A 20313-nucleotide genomic window follows, 5' to 3' on the forward strand; every position below is an offset into this window, starting at 1 on the left:
CCGGCGGCCGTCCCGCGCATGGGACCGCTCACCTGCATAGTTTCTCAGCAGGTCCCGGGGCGACCTCCCTTGCAGTGGTTGCTAGTCCAGCTAGGCCCCGGCGGCGGTCGCTGGGCCTTCCACTGCACGCCAGGCCTCACGCCGAGGTTCGGTGTCTTCCTCCATGCTAGCCATGCCCATACGCGTGTGCACGCGGCGTGCCCCGAGACTTGTAGGGCCGAGGGCGGGACCGGGTTCCGCGGCACACCCCGATTGAGCTACGATATAAGGAAGTTCCTGACTGCACTTCCTTGCCTTGGCGCAGTGCCTAAGGTGAAGAGACCTTGATCCGAAGGTCATGGGTTCAAGTCCCACTCTTGGCGCTTCCTAGAATTGATTTCTCGTTCGTGGGTCCCAGCCCACACATCGCTGAATCCAAGAACACTCGTTTCGAAGCTTGTGGGTCCTAGCTTCCACTTCAAAAATTCCAAGAACATCTACATTGACTAGACCTGACTGGAACTGGAATATATCTGCCTTGTTCAGCTGCTCGCCCTGGACTGCACTCCTGTCTGACCATTCCGTCCTATCTTCTGTGTTCCTGCTGATGGCCAGAGACATGGCCCGGCAGGATGAAGATCAAGCACTGCTTTGGGTTAGTACTCTGCTAGATTGTCTTTGTGTTTGTTCCTAGTCTCATTCCTGAGTCCTGTCTGTTCCTGTGTTCATCTATCTGCTTTCCCAGGTAGTACCCTCGTACTGACCTTGGCTTGTTCTTGATCTGCCTGTCTATGACCCTCGCTAGGTCCTGACTCATCTGTCTGCTGCCTTCCTCAAGACCCAGCCTGTTCCTGATCTACTCGTCCCCCTGCCTCAAAGACATCTGACCCTTGCTTCGGTGACTACTCCTCAGACTGATCTATGGAGATTGACCTTTTGCCTGCCTGACCACGCTTCCAGATTCTGGCTCTGTTCCTTGCCTTGTCGTCACCAACTCTGTTCTGGTTCTCCTTGCTCCAGCTCGAACCTGACTTCACTCCTTCTGTGTCTGTGGGCACGCCGGACTATCATTCTCCCAGGAGACCCTGCGAGGCCCACCTAAGTCCAAGCGGCATGGGTCCCTACGGGCTCCTCCCAGGAGGACCTCGGGCTTCCAGTGGTGAAGCTCTACCTAGCCTCTGCCTCCTTCAGTGCTCCGCCCGCTGGGGCCAGTTACCTCCTGTTCCCTTTCAGGAGCCATTCCACCCTTGGCCAAGGGTCCACCCCCTGCGCGCAACAGTTCCTATGGCAATAAACCCGTCAACCTCGGGGAAAACCAATAATTTTTGTCAATGTGCTATTTTTAACATTAATGTGCTTGTCCTGCTGCAGGACCCCTGGGTCAGCTCACTGCCTCTCCTTTCTGGCACCGCCCTCTTCCTCCTTCTCAGCCTGCTGCTCCTCCCACTCAGGCCGAAGGAATAAACGTGCATTCAGCTGAACACACGGTTTTACCCTCACTTGGGCGTGCCTTTTCTCCATCCAAAAAAAATTCCTGATGCAGGAAGGAGTTTTGCGCACAGAAAATGTGCGAACCTCAAGGAGTGTAATACTTAGCGCCCTCAGGTGGAAATCCCATGCAAATAAGGGCATTAAGTATTACTTCCCAGAGCACCTTCTTTAGCACTGGAAACAACGCCTGGCTCAAGACTGGAGTTAAGTTTGCAGTGCGATAGAAAAAAAATATTTATAAAAGGGAAAAAAAATGTCCAGGTCGGGGAGTAGCAGCAGCCGCTGCCACCACCTAGCCGGATAAGTATCAATGTATCCGTCTATTGGGCAGTGGGAAGCAGCTGCCAGATAACCGGACATGTCAGTACATACCCGGCTATCTGGTGCGGTTACCACTCCAGAGCTGCCAATTGTAGAAAGAACATTGTGAAAAGTCGGCACTGCAAGCTCTCTGGGGCAGGGGGAGCAAAGTGGAATAAAGGAATGGCCCTGTGAAACGCCTGCAGTGATGATCTCCGAGAACCATCCATCGCTTTCGCCTTAATGCACCTTTCCGCAGCAGGAGCCCATGATGATGGTGCCACCCTCTTCCTCCTACTGGGCCTGCTGCTCCTCCTGCTCTGCGTTAAAATGGTTTGAACTCCAGATGCATTAGCATATTATTAGCTTATTGTAGCTGGAGTTTAAAAAAAAAAAACTTAACCTAAGCATTAAAAGTGTGCACTGAAAATCAGCTTTTGGCTTTGGCTCCTTTTTTCTTGCCCAGGCAGTCCCGCCAGCAGTCTCAGATTAATGCCGGAGTTTGTGCAGGAGCTGTGCTGCTCTTGATCGTGGTCACTGCAGGCGTTCCCCCTGCCCTGGAGAGACTGCAGTGCCAACGTTTCAGAAGGGCGTTTCTAAAAGTGGAGGCTATGTAGGGGTGACGTCGCCAGACAGCCGAATATGTATCGAAGTAACCGGCTATCTGGCAGCAGTCACAGAGTGAAGAAGCACGGGAAGCAGCAGACGCAGAATGACGACACATGGAAGCCGCAGCCCAGCCAGTAGTCACAGAATTATGACGCACGGGAAATAGCCCAGCCAGCAGTCAGAGAGTGATGACGGACGGGAAACAGCAGCTCAGCCAGCGTCGCAGAGTGATGACAAACGGGAAACAGCAGCCCCAGCCAGCAGTCGCAGAGTGATGACGGACGGAAAACAGCAGCCCAGCCAGCAGTCGCAGAGTGATGACGGACGAAAAATAGCAGCCCAGCCAGCAGTCGCAGAATGATGACGGACGGGAAATAGCAGCTCAGCCAGCAGTCGCAGAGTGATGACGGACGGGAAACAGCAGCCCAGCCCGCAGTCACAGAGTGATGACGGACGGGAAACAGCAGCCCAGCCAGCAGTCGCAGAGTGATGACGGACGGGAAACAGCAGCCCAGCCAGCAGTCACAGATTGATGACGGACGGGAAACAGCAGCCCAGCCAGCAGTCACAGAGTGATGACGGACGGGAAATAGCAGCTCAGCCCGCAGTCACAGAGTGATGACGGACGGGAAACAGCAGCCCAGCCAGCAGTCGCAGAATGATGATGGACGGGAAATAGCAGCTCAGCCAGCAGTCACAGAGTGATGACGGACGGGAAACAGCAGCCCAGCCAGCAGTCGCAGAATGATGATGGACGGGAAATAGCAGCTCAGCCAGCAGTCACAGAGTGATGACGGACGGGAAACAGCAGCCCAGCCAGCAGTCACAGAGTGATGACGGACGGGAAATAGCAGCTCAGCCAGCAGTCACAGAGTGATGACGGACGGGAAAACAGCAGCCCAGCCAGCAGTCGCAGAATGATGACGGACGGGAAATAGCAGCTCAGCCAGCAGTCACAGAGTGATGACGGACGGGAAACAGCAGCCCAGCCCGCAGTCACAGAGTGATGACGGACGGGAAACAGCAGCCCAGCCAGCAGTCGCAGAATGATGACGGACGGGAAACAGCAGCCCAGCCAGCAGTCACAGAGTGATGACGGACGGGAAACAGCAGCCCAGCCAGCAGTCACAGAGTGATGACGGACGGGAAACAGCAGCCCAGCCCGCAGTCACAGAGTGATGACGGACGGGAAACAGCAGCCCAGCCAGCAGTCACAGAGTGATGACGGACGGGAAACAGCAGCCCAGCCCGCAGTCACAGAGTGATGACGGACGGGAAACAGCAGCCCAGCCCGCAGTCACAGAGTGATGACGGACGGGAAACAGCAGCCCAGCCCGCAGTCACAGAGTGATGATGGACGGGAAATAGCAGCTCAGCCCGCAGTCACAGAGTGATGACGGACGGGAAACAGCAGCCCAGCCAGCAGTCACAGAGTGATGACGGACGGGAAACAGCAGCCCAGCCAGCAGTCACAGAGTGATGACGGACGGGAAACAGCAGCCCAGCCCGCAGTCACAGAGTGATGACGGACGGGAAACAGCAGCCCAGCCAGCAGTCACAGAGTGATGACGGACGGGAAACAGCAGCCCAGCCAGCAGTCACAGAGTGATGACGGACGGGAAACAGCAGCCCAGCCCGCAGTCACAGAGTGATGACGGACGGGAAATAGCAGCTCAGCCCGCAGTCACAGAGTGATGACGCAAGGGAAGCAGCTCAGCCCGCAGTCACAGAGTGATGATGGACGGGAAACAGCAGCCCAGCCCGCAGTCACAGAGTGATGACGGACGGGAAATAGCAGCTCAGCCCGCAGTCACAGAGTGATGACGGACGGGAAACAGCAGCCCAGCCCGCAGTCACAGAGTGATGACGGATGGGAAATAGCAGCTCAGCCCGCAGTCACAGAGTGATGACGCAAGGGAAGCAGCGGCCCAGCCTGGAGGAGCAGGTCAGTACAAGGGGCGGTGGCGAGAGCTGTTTCATCCCCCCTCCCCCCCGTATTCATAACAAAGCAATTTACTTTTTTTTTTTTAACGAGAAATAAGCGATTGCAGTGAAGCTCAGCCCCGGAGGGTAAGCGGTGCCTTTCCAGCCTGTTCTCTTCCCGGTGTCCCTGTGACATTTTCTAGCAGAAGCAGCAGCGCTGAGTGTGAGGAGCTCCAGGCAGGGGGCTCTGCACAGGGAGCAGGGGAGGGAAAGCAAAGCGGGGTGGGGGGGTGGGCCTTTAATTCGGAATTCCAATAGCCTTTCCACCCTGAATTCAATCGTCCTCACGAGGTACTGTGATTGCTGCCTTTGGTTTCCCAGTAATTTGGCTTTCAAAAACTTGAGCATTAAAATGTTAGGACTTAGGGGGTCAAAAATCTCCACAAGACCAGGTGGCTTGAATAGGAGCTGAGTGAGGGGCTAAGCACCACCCCGGTAAAGAGAGAAGAGGGGAGTTAGCCCACGAGAGGCTCCTATCAAAGCTCACAATTTTACTTGGATACATAAACCTGAGATTTGTCCTTTATGCAACCTTCTATGTCTATAACTTCTAGCTCTGCTGCAACTCTTAACTCTATGTAGTTTATTTATTTATTTATTTATTTATTTAACACTTTTTTATACCGGCATTCGTAGGACACATCATGTCGGTTTACAAGTAACTGAGAAAGGAAATTACAATGAACAAGGGAGGGGTTAACTGGGTAATATGCAAAATACAAAGGAAGAGAGTCAACAGCAGAATTACAACTTTTTGCATTCAAGTTAGGGTTAAATATGCAAAAGAACTTATAAACAAATTAAACGAGGCATGTACACTTGAGAAATTAGCATATGAGGGCTTATTTACAGTATGAGGAGGCAAGTGCACATATGTATAGTTAAAAGCTAGTGAGGGGGGAGTAAGGAGGGAGGGAGCAGGGGGAGAGGGGCGGGAGGGGTAGAGTGAAAAGGGGTACATTAAGGCACGGGTACTTTCAGGGAGGGGTTGCTAGGGGGTGAGAGGGAGGGGTACAGAATATAAATAAAAATAAATAAAATAGTTTATTTTTATTTATATTCTGCTTCTTGGCATTTCAAAGCGGATTACGTTGTTACTGTGGATATTTCCCAGTCCACAGAGGATTTACAATTTATGTTTGTACCTGAGACAAAGGAAGGTAAAGTGACTTGCCTAAGTTCACAAGGCGTGACAGTGGGATTTTATCCCTGGTTTAAGGCTCTCTGCTCTAACCACTAGGCTACTCCTACTACAGTTAGTGAGTATTAGAAAAAGCACAATCAGCTGACAGTGAGCACTGCTAAAACTGGTGATGGACTTTTCCTTCAGAAATTTTCCAGTCTTGTTTTGAACCCCACTATGTTATTTGCCGTAACCATGCTTTCTAACAACAGATTCCATGGTTTGTGCACTGAGTGAAAATATACATTTGAGGTAAAAATGTGTGCGAGGGAGTCCGTTGGACCTTTAGATGATCAAGGCATAAAAGGATCACTTAGGGATGACAAAACCATAGCAGAGAGACTAAATTAATTCTTTGCTTCAGTATTCACTCAGGAAAATGTAAGGGATACACCCATGCCAGAAATGCTATTCAAAGGTGATGATTCAGAGGAACTGAAACAAATCACAGTGAACCTGGAAGATGTACTAGGGCTAATTGACAAACTAAAGAGTAGGAAATCACCTGGACCAGATGGTATACATCCCAGAATGCTGAAAGAACTGAGAAAAGAAATTGCAGACCTGCTATTGGAAATTTGTAAACTATCAATAACATCATCTATCGTACCTGATGACTGGAGGGTTGATAGTGTAATGCCAGTTTTTAAAGAGGGATCAAGAGGTGATTCAGGAAACTACAGACCAGTGAGTCTGACAACTGTGCCAGGCAAAATGGTAGAAACTATCATGAAGAGCAAAATTGCTAAACATATAGACATTAAATGGGACAAAGCTAAAATGGATTTAGCCAAGGGAAGTCTTACCTCACAAATTTGCTACATTTGTTTAACTGCGCAAAATATGTGGATAAAGGTGAGCCAGTTGATACAGTGTATTTGGATTTCCAGAAAACATTTGACAAAGTCCCTCATGAGAGATTTCTTAGGAAATTAAAAGTCATGGGATGGGGACAGTGTCCTATTGTGGATTGCCAACTGATTAAAAGATAGAAAACAGAGAGTAGGGCTAAATGTTAAATTTTCCCAACGGAAAATTTGAATAGTGGAGTGGGACACTGCTTTTTAATATATTTCTAAATAACCTGGAAATATGAACAAGTGAGGTGATCAAATTTGCCAATGACACAAAATTATTCAAAATTGTTAAATCACAAGAGAACTGTGAGAAACTGCCAGAGCACATTGCAAAACTGGGAGACTGGGCATGCAAATGACAAATGAAACTTAATACGGACAATTGCAAAATGATGCACTTAGGGAAGAGTAACCCAACTTATAGCTAAATAAGGCAAGGTCCACATTAGGAGTCACCATTCAGGAAAAGGATCTAGGTGGCATTGAAAATACATTGACATCTTCTGCTCAGTGTGCAGCAGCAGCAGCCAAGAAAGCAAATAGAATGCTAGGGATTATTAGGAAAGGAATGGAGAATAAAACAGAGAATATCATAATGCCTCTGCATCACTCCATGGTGCGACCTCATCTTGAGTATTTTGTGCAGATCTGTTCTCCATGTCTCAAAAAAGATATAGTAGAATTAGAAAAGGTACAGAGAAGGGCGATCAAAATGATAAAGGATATGGAACGATTCTCCTATGAAGAAAGGCTAAAAAGGTTAGGACTCTTCAGCTTGGAGAAGAGACGGCTGAGGAGAGATATGATAGAGGTTTATAAAATAATGAGTGGAATGGAATGAGTAAACGTTAATCAGTTGTTTAATCTTTCACAAAGTACGAACACCAGGAGATACGCAATGAAGTTACTAGGTAATACATTTAAAACTAGTAAGAGAAAATATTTTTTTACTCAACGCATAATTAAGTTCTGGAATTCATTGCCAGAGGATGTGGTGAAAGCTGTTAGTGTAACTGCATTTTCAAAAAGGTTTGGCCAAGTTCCTGGAAGAAATGTCCATTAACCATTATTTTAAGATTCAGTTGCAGAAATCCACTGCTTTATTCTTGGGATAAGCAGCCTGGAATCTATCTACCCCTTGGGTTCCTACCAGGTACTTGTAACCTGGCTTGGCACTGTTGGGAACAGGATTCTGGGCTTGATAAACCTTTGCTCTGACCCAATATGGCGAGTCTTATGTTCCAATATTGCCATTTCATAGATTAGATTGTAGCTATGTGTGTTAAGTTTTAGTGCTGTTCAGCTGTGGGTTTGATACAAAGTGTGTTTTTTTGCAGGATTTTGTGTTATTTCCCAAAGTTCCTGGTACAGGAGGGAGTTAACTCTCCAGATTCTTTTTCCCTTGTCCTCAGCCCAACCTGCATCTGCTTACTATATCGAATAGAAAGGGAAATTATCACCTGTCTCTTACAGATGTTCCTGTCGGACCGATGGATAGTTTAGTTGGCTCTGGGACTTCAGTGATGGGATCCAGACCTGCGAGGGTACAGCGGTCACAGTCTGAGATCAGACACCTTGCCTAGAGCAGCACAGGAAGGTTATGAAGACAGCATTGGGAGTTCTGCCTTCTCCAGAGCCAGATCCCTCCTCGGTGCAGCCTCTGGCTGATCCCCCAAGATCAGAAAATGTTACAGATGTGGCTGTGTCTCCCTTCCCAGATCCACTGCAGCCCAGAACTTTGGACTCTTTGTGGATGGTTCTGGAGCGGCTGGAAGCGACAATTAATAGCAAGTTGGAAAGGATTCAAGGGGAAATCTCCTCGCTGGAGCTGCGCTCAGTGACACAGGAGAAGAAAATCTCTGCTTATTTTAAACGGCTGCAGGTGCTGGAGAACAAGGTGGGACATTTATTCTCAAATTCTTCTATCTCCGTTCAAGATAGTGTTTCACTCAGAAGGAAAATTTAGAAGTTATAAAATGTTTCCAAAGGAAAAATATATTTTATAATTATCAACGTTCCCAAAAGATAATATTTCACCAGGGGAGATTATTAAGGGCAGTTTCCCTGCTGTGATTTCAGAAACGGAGGAGAGTGTGACAGCCCCTACACCCAAGTCAGCTTCCTACATGACTGCCTCTAGATCCAGAACTTTAGTTTGTTTCCAAAAGAAAAATATTTTAGAATTTCCTAGCGTGTAGCAGATGGACTCAGGACCAATGGGTATAGTGTGCTCCTGATAGCAGTTGGAGACAGAGTCAGATTTCAATCTGACGTCAGCCCTAGTACATATACCCGTGCAGGAAGGTCTGTATTTCTGAGTCTCCCTAGCAGTTCGGAACTCTATACATGCTTGCACAGCGTTACAGTATTCAAACCAAAGAAGAGAAAAAACTCCAAACAAAGAGGAAATCTTATCTCTCCAGACGAGCCCCGCTCTCCTGTAGTGATACCTAAGGGTCCCTCCCCCCAGTTGAGAATTCCTGAGGTGATTTTCGAGATCACTCAGAGGTAGGCCTCGGTCCGGTAGCCGGTTCCCGGCGTGGACTTAGCCCCCGGCAACGGGAGTGGCTGAGAGGCAGCGGGTGCAATATTGAGCACGGCAGTACCTTTCCCTCTCCCCCCGCAGCTGGAGACTGCCTGGAACGAGACCGGGAAATGCTGAGACAAGGTAAGGTAGAAAACTTTCTCTAAGTCTCCGGTCTCCGAGGCTCGGACAGCTGCACAGATTGCCAGCCGGCGTCTGTACCATCGGGTTGATCCTCCCAGTCCGGGCTAGACCCCAATTCGATTCGAGGGCCCTCCCACGTGGAGATCCTCCGGGGTGGTCGCCATCTTGCCCGCATGGTCGCCTACCCCATTTCCCCTTGATCGCCGCTCTGTCTGCCTAACTAAGCCGTGCGCTCAGACACGTGCTGGGCGCACAAGTTAAGGCTGTGTGCACAGTGGCGTTCGTATCTTAGTGAGCGCGCATCCCAGCCTACACGCACATTTTTGGCGCACTCGGAGCGCATAACTAAGCCTCCCGGCTCGCACATTAAACGCACAGACCGGGGTTTTAACGACCTACGGGCACAAAACATGGCACCACTGGCCAAGAAAACCAAGGCACAAGCCCTCTGCCCAGCCTGCCACATAAGAGCAGCACAGCACAAGGAGGCCACAGCCCTGTGTCTACAGTGCGAGGAGACTCTGGGAGAACCAGGACAAGGCTCTCCCCAGCCAGTACAAGAATCCGGATCCACCGATAGTACACCGGACCTCTCTATACCCAGTGCAACCCCCCCCCCCCTCAAACGGGGCTCCTGGGGAACACAGCGGCTTTCAACCTAGACCCAGGATCCTTCTCCTGGGTAGAATTCTTTAAGGGTCTGCAAACCTTTGTCCACATGCAACCGGCACCACCAATGACACAGACACATCATCCACCAGAGGACCCTAGCCTCCCAGGGCCCTCTAGGCCCCCCAGAGACATGCCTCCCCCGGCCAAAAGCCTTGCCATAGGGGACACGGACACCTCGGACGAAGATCAAGACTCCCTGGAGGAAGGGGAAATCGCTCCGGGAACGGAACCTTACCAAACCATGAGGCGTTACTTCTCCAAAGATGAGCTACTAGATTTCGTGTCTCTCAGTTTGAAGGAGCTCACCATCCCAGGCACAAGTGCCACAGGGGAACCGAAGACCAACCCTCTCCTAGAAGGGCTCCGTCAGGCCTCCCGCCAATTCCCATTGCTGCATGCCGTACAACAGCTGATCGACCTAGAATGTGATGCCCCGGAGGCCAGTTTCAAAGGGGGACAGGCCCTGGAAGCCCTATACCCACTGGAACCCTCAGCCAAAGATCTCCTGGTGTTCCCCAAAGTGGACGCCATGGTCTGTGCGGACACAAAGCGCAGTACCATTCCAGTCGAGGGAGGAGTGGCACTCGATGCCCAGGACAGACGCTAGGAATCCATCCTTAAACAGTCGTTCGTATCAGCTATGTCACTGCAGATTGCGGCCTGCTGTGCCGTGGTGACACACGCCTGCTTATCAATGACCAGGAACGCCACCACGCACGTCGAAGCACTAGAACCACCAATATCCTTCCTCACGGTTGCGACCTTCGATCTGGTGCGCACCTCAGCCAGGGACGTCTCATCCATAGTGGCAGCCAGAAGGCAACTCTGGCTCCAAAGCTGGTCAGCTGATGTGATTTCCAAGACAAAACTCACGAGAATGCTCTTTAAAGGAGCCCTCCTGTTCGGAAGCGAGCTGGAGAAGTTAGCCGACAAATGGGCAAATCCCCAGTACCTTGGCCACTGGAGGACAAGAAAAAAAGAAGCCAACGCCCCTCTCCCCGTTTACCTAAGGGCAGAGGTTCACAGCATTTAGACCCTACAAGAGTACATATCAAGCTCCTCGCCCCGCAGGCAGGGGCCAGTCCTTTCGGACAACAAGAGGAGAGTCAGCTCCGGCGCAGGCCCCAGCCACACCCCACAATGAGAATCAGCTGACCCATCCACAGGAAGAAGCCATAGGGAGCATGCTTGCCCTATTCTACCAAAGATGGGTCGAGATAACAGCGGACAAGTGGGTCCTAACCATCATTTGCGAGGGATACTATCTAGACTTTTACAACATCCCTCCAGACAGTTCGTGAAATCTCCTTGCCACGCATCCATCAAGAGGACGGCAGTGGAAACCACACTTGCCAAATTGCTTGCCCTGAAGGCCATAACGCCGGTGCCTATGCAACAGCAAAATACTGGGCACTATTCCATCTATTTTATCATCCCCAAGAAAGAGGGAACGTTCCGGCCCATACTGGACCTCAAGTCGGTCAACCGCTACCTGAGGGTTCCACACTTCCGCATGGAAACCCTGCACTTGGTCATAAGGGCGATACAACCGGGAGAATTCCTTACATCCCTGGACCTGTCAGAAGCCTACCTGCACATCCCAGTCCATCACGAGCATTAATACTTTCTACACTTCACGATCCTGGACTACCACTACCAGTTCCGGGCGCTACCCTTCGGCCTAGCCACAGCCCCTCGGACGTTCACCAAAATCATGGTTGTAGTGGCGGCAACACTGAGGAAAGAAGGAATCCTCGTACATCCATGTCTGGACAATTGCCTGATCAGGGAAAAATCTCCAGAGGAAAGTCATCAGGCAACCAACAGAGTCAAGACTCTACTGGAGTATCTTGGGTTGGTTATCAATACAAACAAGAGCTGTCTGCAGCCCTCCCAATCTCTGGAATACCTGGGAGTCCGGTTCGACAACAGACAAGACAAGGTCATTCTTCCTCCTACAAGGAGAAGAAAGCTGATGAGCCAATTGCGTAATCTGCTAAGAACTTTTCGCCCCAAAGTATGGGACTACCTCCAAGTACTTGGCCTCATGACATCAACCCTGGAAGTGGTTCCATGGGCAAGAGCTCATATGCGGCCACTATAGCGCTCCCTACTATCACGATGGAACCCGATGTCTCAGGACTACTCCATTCGCCTCCAGCTCCCAGAGTACATGCGGAACCAGCTCTAATGGTTGCTAAAAGAAGACCATCTGCGCAAGGGAGTAAGGCTATCCCCACCAACCTGGATCATGTTCACCATGGACGCGAATCTACAAGGGTGGGGAGCCCACTGTCAGGAAGTGACGGCCCAAGGGCAATGGGACAAGGAAGAGTCGGGATGGAACATCAACCGACTGGAAGCCTGGGCGGTCAGACTAGCCTGCCTACAGTTCAGTCACAGACTCTGGGGCAATTCTGTCAGTCATGTCGGACAGCAACACAACAGTTGCCTACATCAACCGCCAGGGAGGAACCAGAAGCCAACAGATGTCCCTAGAAATAGATCTCCTAATGACGTGAGCGGAAGCAAACCTACAAGGGATCTCAGCCGCCCACATCGCGGGAAAAGACAATGTCACTGCGGACTACCTCAGCAGAGAAAGTCTAGACCCAGGGGAATGGATGCTGACGACCACTGCCTTCAGGTCGATAGTAAACCGCTGGGGAACCCCAGCCATGGATCTCCTAGCAACCCGGTCCAACGCCCAAGTTCCCAACTTCTTCAGTCACAGACGAGAACCACAATCCCAAGGGATCGATGCCCTCGTCCAGACCTGGCGACAGGAAGACCTGCTATATGCGTTCCCCCCGTGGCCACTAGTGAGCGAGATCATCCACAAGATAGAACACCACAGGGGGCTAGTACTTCTAGTGGCTCCGGACTGGCCAAGAAGGCCGTGGTACGCAGACATGCGAAGACTCATGATGGGGAGCCCTCTACCTCCACACAGGGATCTGCTCCAACAAGGACCGATCGTCCATGAAGACCCAACTCAATTCTCTCTTATGGTCTGGCCATTGAGAGGACATGCCTGAAGAAGAGCGGATTCTCGAGGGTAGTGATTGACACCTTGTTCCAAGCACGCAAGTTCTCCACATCGCTAACCTACATATGAATATGGAGAATATTGGAAGCCTGGTGTGAAGACCGCGACATCCTTCTGCGGACAGTCAAAATTCCCACGATCCTGGAATTCCTGCAGGACGGCTTACAGAAGGGGTTGGCTCTCAACTCCATCAAGGTTCAGGTGGCCGCATTGGCCTGCTTCGGAGCCAAAGTAGAAGGCATCAGCCTAGCAACTCATCCGGATGTCTCCCACTTCCTGAGAGGAGTCAAACAGATCCGACCATCACTAAAGTGGCCGGTACCCCTATTGAACCTCAGTCTAGTACTAGACTTCCTAGCGGGATCCTCCTTCATACCTCTCCGCGGTCTGTCCCTACGACTGCTAACCTTGAAGACTGCATTCCTAGAGGCAATATGTTCGGCACGTCGCATCTCCAAACTTCAAGCCCTATCCTGCCGAGAACCGTTCCTCAGGTTCACACCAGGATCCATACAGCTGTGCACGGTCCCCTGCTTCCTCCCAAAAGTGGTTTCTCACTGCCATCTCCAGATGAGCATAAGGACTCAGAAGAATCTCGCCGTCTTCGCCATTTTTTTTTTTTGTACTAATAGTTTTATTGGGTTATCAAAAAGAATACAAAATAGGCAGCACAACAGTTCACAACATCAAAACAGGTGAAATACAGAATCAGTGCCGCTTACCCCCCCCTCCAAAGAAACTCCCCCCCCTCCCACCCTTCATCCATGTGCTTTGAAGATAACTGGGTTCGAGGTCCAGAAACAGTAGCAATGCAAAGATAGTGGCAGCATCGAAAAAAAGAGACAAAACAGGAAAACCCCGTATTAACCAACTAGTATAACCTGATGAAGGCAGGCGACTACCCGGTCTGAGGCAAAGTTTGTTGTTGTTCCCAATGTAGATAAGGAGACCAAACCTCTCGAAACTTGGAGACGTCCGCTCGAAGATCCGCCGTGATCGCCGCCAGCTTGCAAGAATGATGAACTCTATGCTGTACCACCGCCAACGAGGGTACTGCTGCTTGTTTCCATACTTGTGCAATTGTTAATCTGGTTGCAGTAAAAACTTGATGGCATAAGAGAATGTGAGTCTTTCGTAAGGTTAAAGGTGGGTGGTGAAGAAGCATAAAACTAGCCTCATACAGTCCAGAAACACCCAAAATACTCTCCAGCCATGCTGCTACTGCGGACCAGAGGCCCATTACTTTCGGGCATTGCCACCAGATATGAAAGAAAGTCCCCAGGTGGCCGCAGCCCCGCCAGCACTGCACATCCAGATGAGGGTACCGCCGGAGTAGGAGATGAGGAGTGAGATACCAGCGAGTTATCATTTTATAGCAATTTTCCTGGTAGAGGGCTGAAACGGAGCACCGGCGGGCCTGTCGATATATGTGAAGCCAGTCTTTTTTAGTTAACGTCAAGCCCAGGTCTTGTTCCCAGGCTCCTGTGTGGGGAAATGGGGTCTCATCAGCCACAACAAGAAGAGCGTAGAGCTTGGAGATCATCCCTCTAGTTTTGTCAGCTGCTGCACAAAGGTTTTCAAACTGAGACTTGCCCCGTCGTATGGAGTCCCTCATTCTGGGTGACCGCAGAAAATGGAGCATTTGACTGCCCGCTAGAAAATCGGCAGGAGGCAATTCGTCTTCGCCATTTTAACATCGGAAGACTCCTAGTCCAATACCTGGAAAGGTCGGAATCCATACCAAAGATGGACCACCTATTCGTCCTTCATAGCAGGAAGAAACAAGGCAAAGCGGCCTTGCGGGCAACCATAGCACGCTGGATCAAAGAAGTAATCAAAGCGGCGTACGTAGAGGCAGGCAAGTCTCCACCTCTACAATTCAAGGCCCATTCCACTAGAGCCCAGTTAGTGTCCTGGGCGGAAACCAAGATGCTGTCACCCGCCGAGATTTGCCGGGCGGCGACGTGGTCCTTCATACATACCTTCTCCAGTTTCTACCTTCTGGATGTTCAGGCTCGGGAGGACACAGCATTCACAAGAGCAGTACTAAGTGGGTCACGGGCAGCCTCCCACACGGTTCGGGAGTAGCTTTTGTACATCCCATTAGTCCTGAGTCCATCTGCTACTCGCTAGGAAATGGAAAAATTAGTTAGCTGATAATTTCACTTTCCTTAGTGTAGACAGATGGACTCAGTATCCCGTCCACGGCTGCCGCAATTCACGGAAACCTCGGGGGAACAATCCCCGAGAGCAAGACAAGCACGGGTAAGCCAAGCTTCCCTTCAACTAGGACACCCATATTTACCGGGTGTCGGCGTTTCTTGGTTGAGGGCACTGGCGGTCTCCAGCTATAGTCCACATCAACCAGTTCAAGTTAATCGATCAAGTTATTCAAGTTAAACAAAGTTAATCTTGCTTTTCGAGGAGAATACTGAAGAGCTGCACTTCCTGCAGGGGTATATGTACCAGGGGCTGACGTCAGATTGAAAGCTGACTCCGTCTCCAACTGCTAGCAGGAGTACACTATACCCATTGGTCCTGAGTCCATCTGTCTACACTAAGGCAAACGAAATTATCAGGTAAGTAATTTCTCCATTATCAACTTTCCCAAGAGATAATATTTCACCTGGGGAAGTGATTAATAATTATTTAGAGGACGCTTTGCAAATGTCCAAGGAATCTCTTCCTCCAATTAACCAAATTTCTTTTCTATTGAAAATTGAATTTATAAAGGATTTCTGTCTTTTGTTGCTGATGTACAAATTGAGGAATAAGATGTTGAACCCAAAAACTGATTTTCTAAACCTCGGTCATTTTTAGTCTTGAGTTCTCAGCCAGGTCACCTCTACATCCCTCCCTTCCCCCGCCACCCTCTATTCCTTTACTGAAATCACAGTGACGGAGGCTGCCCATCTTCTCTCCTCCTCCAAACTCACTGCTTCAGGGGTGGCCAATTCCAGTCCTCGAGCGCCACAAACGGGCCTGGTTTTCAGGATATCCACCATGAATATGCATGGGATAGATTTGTATGCACTGCATCCATTGTATGCAGATCTATCTCATGCATATTCATGGTGGGAAATAACCCTAGCTGTAGTTACACGATGTTAGGTTCCATATTAGGAGCTACCACCCAGGAAAAAGATCTAGGCGTCATCGTGGATAATACTTTGAAATCGTTGGCTCAGTGTGCTGCAGCAATCAAAAAAGCAAACAGAATGTTAGGAATTATTAGGAAGGGAATGGTTAATAAAACGGAAAATGTCATAATGCCTCTGTTTCGTTCCATGGTGAGACCGCACCTTGAATACTGTGTATAATTCTGGTCACCGCATCTCAAAAAAGATATAGTTGCGATGGAGAAGGTACAGAGAAGGGCAACCAAAATGATAAAGGGGATGGAACAGCTCCCCTATGAGGAAAGGCTGAAGAGGTTAGGGCTGTTCAGCTAGGAGAAGAGTCGGCTGAGGGGGGATATAATAGAGGCCTTTAAGATCATGAGAGGTCTTGAACGAATAGATGTGACTCGGTTATTTACACTTTCGAATAATAGAAGGACTAGGGGGCACTTCTATGAAGTTAGCAAGTAGGGCACATTTAAGACTAATCTGAGAAAATTCTTTTTCACTCAACGTACAATAAAGCCCTGGAATTTGTTGCCAGAGGATGTGGTTAGTGCAGTTAGTGTAGCTGGGTTCAAAAAAAGGTTTGGATAATTCTTGGAGGAGAAGTCTATTAACGGCTATTAATCACGTTTACTTAGGGAATAGCCTCTGCTATTAATTGCATCAGTGGCATGGGATCTTCTTGGTGTTTGGGTAATTGCCAGGTCCTTGTGACCTGGTTTGGCCTCTGTTGGAAACAGGATGCTGGGCTTGATGGACCCTTGGTCTGACCAAGCATGGCATTTTCTTATGTTCTTATGATATCCTGAAAACCTGGCCTGTTTGTGGCTCTTGGGGACCAGAGTTAGCCACCCCTGCAGCACTTGCTCCTCTAACCCCATTGCCGCCAGCTCCTGAGCTGTATCTGTCCCATCCTCAATCTATCACTTTCCACTGTTACTGTTCCTGCTGCTTTGAAATGCGCTGTGATCTCCCCACTCCTCAGAAACCCTCGCTGCTCCTTACCTGTCCTGCCAAATATCGTCCCGGCTTCCTCCTCCCTCCTCTCTTTCACTTCCAAACTACTTGAACTTGCTGTTCACCGCCTCTACATTGATTCTTTCATCTCAAGCCATTCCCAATCCACTCCAGTCTGGTTTTTGTCCTTTACATTCCCCAGAAACAGCTCCTGCCAAAGTCTCCAAGGACCTGTTCATGGCTAAACCCAAAGGCCTTCCCTCAGTCCTTATCCTCCTTGATCTGTCTCCTGCTCTGACTCTGTTGATCACAATCTCCTCCTTGATGCTCTGTCCTCACTGGGATTTCAGGTCTCCCTCCTGTCTTGGTTCTCTTCTTACCTCTCTCATTGCACGTTTAATGTCTTCTGGTGGATCCTCCTCGGCTGCCATCCCACTATCACTTGGTTACCTCGGGGCTCTGTCCTAGACCCGCTTCTCTTCTCTCTCTATACTAATTCCCTTGGTGCTCTGATCTCATAGAAATATGACGGCAGAAAAGGACCGATAGGGCTCTCTAGTCTGCCCATCCACCCAAATAACTTAGCTTTACAATTCCCATCACTCCCTCAGAGATCCCATGTGCTTATTCCATGATTTCTTGAATTAAGATCATGTTTTTCCCTCCATCACTTCCACTGGGAGGCTGTTCCATGCATCCACCACCCTCTCTGTAAAGAAATATTTCCTAAGTTTACTCCTGAGTCTGCCCCCTTTGACCTTCATCCCATGACCCCTTGTTCTGGAGCCTCCTTTCCTTTGAACGAGGCTCACCTCCTGTGCATGGAAACCTTGCAGGTATTTAAATGTCTCTCTCATATCTCCCCTATCTCGCCTTTCCTCTAGGATTTACATGTTTAGATCTTTAAGTCTGTCCCCATGTGCTTTAGAACGAAGACCACTGACCATTTTAGTAGCCTCCCTCTGGGCCGACTCCATCTTGCTTATTCCAATTAAGCTTTCAGCAGGGACCTATGCAGGGGCAATATCACCTCCCGTTTTCTGCTGACCATTCCTCTCCCTGTGCATTCGAGCATCTTTCTGGCTTTTGCTGTTGCTTTAGTCACCTTTTTGGCCACTATTAAGATCATCAGATACAATCACCCCCAGATCCTGCTCTTCTTTAAAATTAAATCTCAGCTGCCAGACTTTAGACCATTCCTCTAGCTTCACTAACTCATAAGAACATGCCATACTGGGTCAGACCAAGAGTCCATCAAGCCCAGCATCATAAGAACCTGGCAAGTACCCAAAAACTAAGTCTATTCCATGTTACCGTTGCTAGTAATAGCAGTGGCTATTTTCTAAGTCAACTTAATTAATAGCAGGTAATGGACTTCTCCTCCAAGAACTTATCCAATCTTTTTTTAAACCCAGCTATACTAACTGCACTAACCACATCCTCTGGCAACAAATTCCAGAGTTTAATTGTGCGTTGAGTGAAGAAGAACTTTCTCCGATTAGTTTTAAATGTGCCACATGCTAACTTCATGGAGTGCGTCCTAGTCTTTCTGTTATCTGAAAGACTAAATAACCGATTCACATCTACACGTTCTAGACCTCTCATGATTTTAAACACCTCTATCTTATCTCCCCTCAACTGTCTCTTCTCCAAGCTGAAAAGTTCTAACCTCTTTAGTCTTTCCTCATAGGGGAGCTGTTCCATTCCCCTTATCATTTTGGTTGCTCTTCTCTGTACCTTCTCCATTGCAATTATATCTTTTTTGAGATGCGACGACCAGAATTGTACACAGTATTCAAGGTGCGGTCTCACCATGGAGCGATACAGAGGCATTATGACATTTTCCGTTTTATTCACCATTCCCTTTCTAATAATTCACATTGTTTGCTTTTTTGACTGCCGCAGCACACTGAGCCGATGATTTCAATGTGTTATCCACTATGACGCCTAGATCTCTTTCTTGAGTGGTAGCACCTAGTATGGAACCTAACATTGTGTAACTATAGCATGGGTTATTTTTCCCTATATGCATCACCTTGCACTTATCCACATTAAATTTCATCTGCCATTTTGATGCTGAATTTTCCAGTCTCACAAGGTCTTCCTGCAATTTATCACAATCTGCTTGTGATTTAACTACTCTGAACAATTTTATATCATCTGCAAATTTGATTACCTCACTCGTCTTATTTCTTTCCAGATCATTTATAAATATATTGAAAATTAAGGTCCCAATACAGATCCCTGAGGCACTCCACTGCCTACTCCCTCCCATGTCTTCCATGACTACCTCTAGATCCAGGATTTTTTCTGCAGATAAGCTGGCTGAATTAGCCATGCTGTCTGGGACGTCCCTCTGAGCAGCTTGGCGGATCTTGACAAAGCTGACAGAGCTTTGCTCTGTGTGCGGCTGTGCGTCCTTTCCCGCGCGGCACTATCTTCTCCTCAGTCTATTCTTTCTGCGCTACAGGTTGCACGCGAAGCTTTTCTCTCTCTCCTCATAGAGCGCTATTCTCAAAAAAAGCAAAACAGAAACATTCCACGAGACCACATGGTTTCAAATTCTGCCAGTGTGGTAAAATAGTGTCAGCCACCGGCAAGCACAGCTGTTGTTATTTGTGCCTCAGACCAGACCCCAACCAGGTGGCATGCCGGGACTGCGGTCGCATGTCCTCCCGGGCCCAGCGCTAACGCGCCACCAAGATCGCCTGGCTGCATTAGGGCAACTGTGGATCCTGTGCCCCCAGCTCAGAGTGCCTATTGGCCCACTCATTTCCAGGGCCCCGTCTGTATCGCCCCAAGACGTCTAAAAGAGCCTCCTCCGTGGGACTGCCAGACAAACAAAAAGGGGTCAGGTGGGCTAGCCCTCAGTTCCCCAGTGCCTCCATATCAACCAGGTGCGGAGAGCGTCGGGGGAGGCACTGATACATCCATCGAGGTGATCTGCGTCGTCTGGCACCGAAGCCCTGGCACAGCCATCCGCCAATGCACCACACACATGAAGCGGCATCGACACATGAGTCAAAATCGAAGCACAGGGGAGATTCGGCGCTCGACACACCATCGCCAAAAAGCAGGGAAATCGACACGGGATGGCCCACATTGCGTTGCGCAGCTTGGCACAAAAGGCATCTACAGGTGACCAAGATCCACCCCTTTCAATAGCAAAGACCTCCCAAGAACAACCTCCAGCCGGGGAGCCACAGGGAACCATCATCCATGATCTAGCGGATCTCATTTTCTCTGACAGTGAGCCGGTGTCTGACTATGGGTCCATGGGCTCCTCTCGCTTCTCGGACCCTATTTATTCTGATTTGTCGTCAGTATCCAGATGGAAGAGAGCGGCGGGATGTCTGCAGGAGCCCCTCCAAAAACGTTGCAAGAAATCTGCTTCCACAGAACAGGTGAGGATCCGGTCCCAAGGACCTGTCTTGGACATC

At 49.4% G+C, this 20313-nt stretch overlaps 1 protein-coding gene across 4 annotated transcripts in view; it reads left to right on the top strand.

Moving 5' to 3' along the window:
* The first annotated feature begins 3410 nt into the window (after positions 1 to 3410).
* The window catches only part of LOC115083698 (oocyte zinc finger protein XlCOF6-like), a 35418-nt gene continuing 18515 nt past the window's right edge, over positions 3411 to 20313 (top strand). The window contains exons 1-2 of one of the 4 annotated variants that reach the window (XM_029587661.1): positions 3411 to 4324; positions 7876 to 8299. In XM_029587661.1, coding sequence (XP_029443521.1) covers positions 8003 to 8299 — 297 coding nt within the window. In that variant the 5' untranslated portion in view covers positions 3411 to 4324; positions 7876 to 8002. Of the gene's footprint in view, positions 4325 to 7751; positions 8300 to 20313 lie in introns of those variants that run through there. The other 3 variants (XM_029587663.1, XM_029587664.1, XM_029587662.1) reach the window with 3 other exon arrangements.

Source organism: Rhinatrema bivittatum, chromosome 2 (assembly GCF_901001135.1).
Source record: "Rhinatrema bivittatum chromosome 2, aRhiBiv1.1, whole genome shotgun sequence".
NCBI classification, from domain to species: domain Eukaryota; kingdom Metazoa; phylum Chordata; class Amphibia; order Gymnophiona; family Rhinatrematidae; genus Rhinatrema; species Rhinatrema bivittatum.